Raw genomic sequence first — 8,119 nt, 5'->3', positions numbered from 1 at the left:
AGCAATAGGACAGAAACCGAGACAGAGGAGGAAGATTAGGAGGCTCAATCCAAAAGGAAAAAAACAAAGAAGCCCATTAAAAAGATAGCTCAGAAGAAGAAATAGAATAAGGGTAGGAAGAAGAAAAAAAAAGATCTAGAGAGAGCCAAAAGGGAATCCCTAAGAGAGTCAGAAGGGAGGGAGAAAAAGAAAAAGCAAGAGGCAGAGGAGTTAAAAGAGGAAGTCAGAAAAGCCAAGAAGGAGTCAGAAAAAGAAGCTAAAGAGAGGAAAAAGAAAGAGAGAGAGAGAGAGAGAGAGAGAGAGAGAGAGAGAGAAAAGAGCTGCGGAAAAGGAGGCGGAGTTGAGGAGAAAGGAGGAGGAAGACATGGCCGGAAGCAACTCGCCGGTCCATAGAACAGCAAAGTCGACTCGATGACCTAGGGGCTTTAAGTCCGCCTAGGGATGAAGAACCTAGCTCAAGCACTCATGTACCCGAAGTCACATTGCTTGTGGTCATCGAAGGCAAGGGCAAGGCTCCCATCCATCCCATCCCGCCCCTCTTGGTGCCCACCAACAAAGCAACCACTTTCACTCCAAGCATCCTGGCCAGCGCCAATGTAAACAATTTTGTGGCCTGAATGCAGTACTTCATTAATAAGGAACTGGCCCAAGGAAAGAGTGTGGAGACTATGGCCAATGGGCAGAAAAGACCGGCCACAAATGCCAAGTCTAGGCAGGATCCGAAATGCCAAAAGGTGGAAGCTTCAACCACTCCAATCCCTACTACTATAATGCCACCAGAAAACTATGATGAATATGTTGTTGGACTGTGCTCTCAGCTAGAGAAGGCAAAGGAGGAAAGAAAGATAGCGGTGGCTGAGTTGGAAGCGAAAAAGGAGTTGATGGTGGCAACCTTCCATCTTGAAAAGATGAGGCAAATATCTATGCAACAAAAGGAGATCTTTGATCTAAAATAGGAACTAAAGGCCAAAGATGATAAGGAGGAAAGCTGGCGGCAATAGCTCCAAGATAAAAATCAAGAGCTAGTGAAAATGCAAAGAGAATATACACTTTTAATCATGCAACATGGATTTGGCAGCACAAACAGATCGGATCGAACGAGGCATGATGAAAGAGTTTGACGCAAGGGAAGAAGAAAGGAAGCAAGAAGAGGAGCAACACCACAGAGAGATGGAAAACATGACTGAAAAGTTGAGCCTTGAAAGAAAAGAGCAGGAAAGAATGAGTAGGGAATTGGAAGACCAGGAGCAGAGACTCATGGCCTTGGTACAAAGACAAGGAGAAAGTATGGAGGAGATGAAAAAGAGAGTTGAAGAATGGGTAGGCAAAAATGAACGAAGAGTGAAGACCTTGACGCGTTGTCACAGCGCGCAGGGTTGAAGGTCACCACAGGGGTTTAGCAAGAAAACTAAACAAGATAGATAGAGATGTGTCTTCAAGAGATAAGTAAATTACAGTGAATGTTTAAAGGTTCAAGAGGTACTTCACGGTCAATCACAGGGGTTTGAGAGAAAAGAATGCATGGGCATTCAAGAGCTTAGACTTAGAGATGATAGAGATAAGAGAAGGGTTGAAGGTTTCAAGCTAAGTTCTTGAAGATGTTAATAGAGCTTCCAACTACATGTTCTTAGCAAAGATCACAAGAGTATTATCTCATAATTTCTAATTCAAATCAAGCTTCTTTTCTTGACTGTAAGAGCAATCACAAATTATAAAATCAAGTACAATAGAGGCCACAAAAAGAGGAGTTACAATGTGTAACATATCTGATTTTCCATGTGATGTTATTTCTAATCCTCTTTCTTCAATCTTTCATTGTATATTTGTATCTAAAATGGCTTACGTTTAAGTTGTTTGCACTAGTTACTTAAAAATTGGGACAAAAAAAATCCCCTCCAAATTATGATGAGACTTTAATATAGAAGTTTACATATAAGACACTAAAGGATCAAGCAAGTTTCCTATATATTCAAATCCTTTAGATTTGCAAACCAAGTCACAAGGAAACACTTCCACAAGCATACTCCTTCCTACTAAACTTAAAAAGCAAAGTGAAGAAGGATGTGAAGTCTACTCTTTTTCCTATACAGGAACCCCTAGCCTTGGCCATAATAATGTGCAAAGAACTACTTTGGTTGCACTTCACCACTTGCTAATATCTCAATTAATAGTCTCCACTTTATGTTTATATCAATGTACTAATGATCAAGATAGAGGATGTTCAAAAACACATCATACAAAATAGTGTAGGCCCAACTAGCACCATGACACGTACAAGTCCATTTGACCTGTGTGAGTCGCCATAGCAAAGTTGAACAATGTGTGGATGATGCTTATCGACTTCAACTCTCGGACATGAACTTGGATGAGTCAACAGAGTACCCTCCAAAAAGGAGGTTAAATTGTGAACTTAATGCAGTTACAAAAACATGGCATCCTAAGAGCTCATACATGCACATGTCAAATCGACATGCGTGACTCAATGAAGTTGAAGTATATTACCTAGAGATGTATACTTAACTTTAACTTTGACAAAAATGGGACTCAAGCAGATTGATTAAGTACTCTCTAAAAATAAGGGTGCTCAATTTGCTTGCGGGAGTTAACAATACATGGAGTTTTCTTATTTGTTAGACCTTGAATTGGCTATCTTGCTCAATGCTCTCTCTCTTCCATTTTAGACTTTCTCTCTCCTTCCCATGCCTATGTGATGTTTCATTACTTGTGTGCTTCATAAAACTTGAATTTATGTGGGGATGTTGCGCTTTCATACTGAAAGTTGCACATGCAAGTCAAGGGACTTGTGTGTGCCTCAACCCCAACATTCGTGCTAGTGTTTCCATCTCCTTGTCATGCTCATTTGTGGGGACCATTGACCACCACGACTTGGGCCTCTATGGGGACGAATTGCTGCTAGTGAATGAGCCAAGAAGGGGAAGTGAATTTGCTTGTGCGTGTCCCCTTTCTTACCTAACCAGCCGATTTTCACATGCGGCATTTGGGCATGTTGCAAAAATTTCCTTTCATTGAGGCAACTACCTAGTACGTAAGGCATTTGGGAATCCAAAAGTTTCCTCTCATCAAGGCTGCGCGTGTTAGCCGATCGTGCGCGTGTTAGCCGATTGATGATAATGATGCAGGCCAGCCACTCTTTGCTACTCATTGTCGTGCCCTGGAAATCGCAGAGTCGAGCGTTTCCCGCAACTGTGAGGGCGAACGCAGGTGAGATTCTGATATGAGAGAGAGAGACAGAGAGGGTGCGTGTGTGTGTTTCACTGCTGATCACCGATCGTACTGAATACTGAAACAGCTTCGACGGGGCAGCAAAGATCTCTGAGGACATGCCGGCATTGCAAGAAGCAGTTTAACCCTGCAGAGAATCACCCTCGCGCCTGCCGCTACCATACTGCTCATTTTGGGGGTGAGTAGTAGCTGTTTGTCCTTTCTTGCCATTTGGTTTCCTTCTCTGGTGTCACATTTGTGTAATGAGTGCACTGGAATTTTGCTGATTTATATGCGAATGCACCAAAAACTGAGAGTCAAGGTTCTGAGAAAGCTGCTCATGAATGGTCGCGATAACCTTTCCATCGCACATTTGCTCTCCTTCTTGGGATCAGGAGCGGTTCTATGTAAAATTTACTTAACATGCCCTTCTTTCAACTAAGGTTTCAAACACTGTTCAAGACATAAGTTATATTAATCACTTATATTGATCGATAACCCAACCTTCTTTCTTCTTTCCAAAGAGTAGTGATCTTTAGTTTGACTCGGTCTTCTCAATCCCTTGAGCTCTCTACTTGCCTTTGGGGGCCAGAGTTATGTTTGGATCTAGCCCAATCTCAAAATTGGATAGATTAAGGTAATGGTTATCATGCGGATCCCAAGGTATTCTTAGCCTTAGTTCTTATGGTCGTTGTTTGTGTTAACTACGCATATCATCAAGATCCCAATGATCTAACAGACTCGAGATTTAATTTTTTCTAGGTTAGATTACTTATCATGCAATTCGTTAAACGTGCAAGCTATAACATACTTTTAGTGTGGGAAAATATCCATCTATTATTTTCATGAAAAGAAGAGTCGATAATACCTTGAAATTCAATTATACTATGTGTGAGTTTGTCGCTCAGCATCTAGATACAATTAACTTTTCTTGATATCCGTGCTTTACAACTTTGTCTTTTAAATGTATGAGATGAAGCCTATCTCTTTCCATGATCTAATCTCGTGTGGCATCTAATGTACTTCATGCGAGAATTAAGACAAACATCTATTAATTTGAAAATACATTACTTATAGCTGGTATTGCAGTTGGATTGGAAGTGATGCCTTTACTTGAGGTTTCGTTGCTTGTTATGGGGTTGCCTTTTGTGCGCGATATTTTCCGCTTGGGAGATATTCTCGGTCTTCATCTCTCTTAGACGCAAGTCGCACAGGACTAACCTTGAGCTCGATTAGTGGGACCAATTGGGAGAAAGAATTAGGCTTGCGGGTGGACAATAATCTCGTGGAAAGAGGTATAGTGGTTCGCGGGCAAAGGGGAAAAATGATGCCCATCCTCTTAGGAGAGAAAGAGAAAGATTCTCTCTCTCTCTTTCTCTTTCCCTCTTCTTCTTCTTTCTCTCTCCTTTGTCTCTTTATCATCTCACCTCTTTCTTTCTCTTCCTCTCTCATCCAAATCTGGATTACAAGAGAAGAGTTTATCGTAGTCACATCTCATGGATATCTTCTAGGTGTTTTCTAAGTATCTGGTATATTTTGGATCACTGGAGCTTGTACAATTTCATTCCTTGTAAGTTCAAGTTTTCTTTGAGTTCTTTGGGTCAATTGATGTGGTTATGTTTAATGTTGTGGCGCTCGGAGCATCGGTGTTTAGGGTGCTTTGGATATTCCCTTTTGAAATGACCTAGCTCCTTGCATAGAAACAACGCGAAACTTTATCACTTGGAGTCACAAGATTTTTGGTCATCCTTGGCAAGATTATCTTCTTTAAACTAAATTGTCCTAGGATCCTTTCAACAAACTGAAGTGGTCCTTTATCGCGGAAACTCTGTTTCCGAATTGTCCACTTTTTAGATCTAGACTGAGGTCCATGGTTAATCGGCTTTGCTAGTAATATTAAAGAATACTCCTAAACTTTGATATTCTGGTAAGACCCAATCTATATTAGTTGAGAAGAACACTTAAGGAAAATTCATTGCAAGTTATAATTGCCATTCCTCGCTAGAGTATCTCTAATCATTTGTAAGTCCTAGGCCCCCAAACAGATGCAACTCATATTACTCGGGTTAATTGTAGTTACAAGAGTAAGGTTTATTCCGTTTAGGATATATCTGCGAACCATACATTAATCAATCATATATCATTACGAAGTTTTGCTCTGATACTAACTGTAACGTGCCTGCGTATTGACTGTCCAAGCACGTTTTAGCGGTTCATCAAGAAACGAATCTAAGCATTGCTGGCCGGCACTTCCATGGAATGTTCTGGGGTTTGTTGCCTAGGGTTTCTCGAGTCCGTTTCGCAACGGAACGTTCACGGCCGAATCCACTAGGATCGACCTGAAATATGGGTTCCTAGGGGTCAAAGTCTTCTAATAGCATTCTAGCGTCGGGTTCTGGACATCCTACTTCACGCAGAGATACACAAGTTGAAGCAGACCCATGCCGCACTTGGTTCAAAGAGAATGGGAAATGAGAGGGATGTGCCGCTCAACCTCTCTGCTTATAGGGCATAGTTCCATCCCGGTCCCCTAAAACGGCATGAATCGGGGTTCTAATAATTTCTAAGGGTCGAATGACGGTAAAACCTTGTGAGAAGCCTCCCAGTTCTCTGGGACCACCCTGCTGTAGGATAGACCTGTTGGGGTTCTGCTCACCTGCTTTCCTTGATAGCTTTAGTTTTCTAATTAGGTTCTACCACAATTGTGTGCGATATTTAAAATCAGCTTTATTAATTAAGCCTTTTAGGGAATAGGATTTGTTCGCATAATTTACAGCACAGATACGAATACAGAGCAAGCAATCCTTTGACAAACAAGTTTAAACAAATTTCTTAACTTATCTTCACGTTAATCTTTGTCTCTTGCCCATACAGAAGAAATTATGTATCCCTTTTGTCCAACAAAAGTACCCGGTTCAAATCACATGGCATAATAAATTTCCATTCAATATCTAGAATCGGATCTTCCAATGCCTAGACGTTGGGCTCACGGCAGTCTACAACTCCGTTCCGGACTAGGCAAGGGGTGTCCAAAGCTTCGCTGACCCCAAGTGACCTAGGAGTGAGACACAACTTCCGTGGTTGGTCTTTTCACCACTCGACCTTCGGCCCTTGAATCGAGGAGTGCCCTTCTCAGGTTGAAATGTGGCGTGACCTTGGAGATGATCCACGTGCACAAGATATCATTCCTTAATTAATCCAAGTAAGAATCAAGCACAATCAAGGCAATCAGTCTAATATTATCTTCCAAGGAAACATTCCTTTATTTTCCCATGGCAACTTGTCATCATTGACCCTTGCCATTCATTTACCCTCAAACACAAGAGCGTGGAATAATTATTAAAATTACATCCCAACAATCAATTTAATACAAAATCATTTAGGACATTATTTGTTCAGTCAACAAAAAACAATGATATCCATTTTTCAAACATTGCAGGAATAGTCGCGATAACCTTTCCATCGCGTATTTGCTCTTTCCCTTGGGATCAGAAGCAGTTCTATGTAAAATTTACTTGACACGCCCTTCTTTTGACTAAGGTTTCAAACACTGTACAAGACATAAGTTCTATTAATCACTTATATTGATCGATAACCCAGCCTTCTTTCCAAAGAGTAGTGGTCTTTACGTTGACTCGGTCTTCTTAATTCCTTAAGCTCTCCACTTGCCTTTGGGGGCCGGAGTTGTGTTCGGATCTAGCCCAATCTCCAAATTGGATTGATAAATGTAGTGGTTATTAGACGGATCCCAAGGCATTCTTAGTCTTAGGCCTTATGGTTGTTTATGTTAACTCACACATCATCAAGATCCCAATGATCTAACAGATTTGAGATTGAATTTCCCCTAGGCTAGATTACTTATAATGCAATCCGTCAAGCTACAACATACTTTCAGTGTGGGGAAATATCCGTCTATTATTTTCACGAAAAGGAGAGTCGACAATACCTTGGAATGCTATTATGCTATGTGCGAGTTTGTCGCACAACATCTAGATACAATTAACTTCTCTTGATACCCGCGCTTTGCAACTTCTCTCTCTCACCCTCTCCCTCTCTCTCCTTACCTCTCCCTCTCTCCCTCTCTTCCTCTCTCTCTCTCTCTCTCTCTCTCTTTTCACTTCTCCCTTCCTTTCCCTCTCTCTTCCTCGGCAGCAAAAGGGGAGGGGCGTGGAAGAGGTGGAGTGGTGCAAGGAGTCCGCTACAACGGACTGGTCGAGGTGGCATGGATTAGTGGTAGACCCGTGCTCTTCGACATCATCGTAAACTCCTCCTTCCTTGCCGTGTCATCTTCTTCTTTCCTCCCCCTACACCAACTGCTACGTCATCTCCTCCTTCATGTCATCGGCAACGGCTTTCTCTCGTCCTTTTTTCCATGACATCGTGCCGTCTTCCTTCTCTTTCCCCCCCGGCCACTTGTCGGCGACGACAAGGGGGGTGGTAATAAAAAAAATTTGATTATTTTTTTTTAAAAAAAGAGGGGGGTTTTGTGTGACGACGGAACGTTACATAGATGATGACAACGGATAGATTCGACTGAGATATTCTCCACAAATGGGTTGTGGACAGTAAAGCTTCACCACCTGCAAACTACAAAAATGAGATTGGGCTGAATGGAGGGCAGGTTGCCTATTTATAGAAAGTTTGGGGCCTCTTAAATTAGGGTTTGTAATGTGAGATACAGGAACTCTGTAGGAATGCATTTCTTTTAGTAAAGTTTTGTAAAATTCATTAGTTAAGCATGTTTTGGGATTGTTTTAAAGAAGCTAATGCAAATTTACCTCAACATCTTCTCTCAAGCCCAAAACTAGTACTAGGAGGGATTGCAAACAAGCCCAAGCCCATGTTCTTTTCTTTTACCGCAAGGCATTGTTGAGAAACCCACTTCTTCAGTTCATAC

At 41.6% G+C, this 8,119-nt stretch overlaps 1 protein-coding gene across 4 annotated transcripts in view; it reads left to right on the top strand.

The window, feature by feature from the left end:
* Window positions 1-3,033: 3,033 nt before the first annotated feature.
* The window catches only part of LOC148017381 (carboxypeptidase), a 64,165-nt gene continuing 59,079 nt past the window's right edge, over window positions 3,034-8,119 (top strand). Inside the window, exons 1-2 of one of the 4 annotated variants that reach the window (XM_087663120.1) lie at window positions 3,034-3,222; window positions 3,311-3,421. In XM_087663120.1, coding sequence (XP_087519246.1) covers window positions 3,126-3,222; window positions 3,311-3,421 — 208 coding nt within the window. In that variant the 5' untranslated portion in view covers window positions 3,034-3,125. The remainder of the gene's footprint in view (window positions 3,223-3,310; window positions 3,422-8,119) is intronic. The other 3 variants (XM_087663119.1, XM_087663118.1, XM_087663117.1) reach the window with 3 other exon arrangements.

The sequence above is a fragment of the Lygodium microphyllum genome, chromosome 22, assembly GCF_053477565.2.
Source record: "Lygodium microphyllum isolate KBCC chromosome 22, Lygodium_microphyllum_v1.1.10, whole genome shotgun sequence".
In the NCBI taxonomy this organism is placed as follows: Eukaryota; Viridiplantae; Streptophyta; class Polypodiopsida; order Schizaeales; family Lygodiaceae; genus Lygodium; species Lygodium microphyllum.
This window is presented reverse-complemented; position numbering and strand designations above follow the sequence as displayed.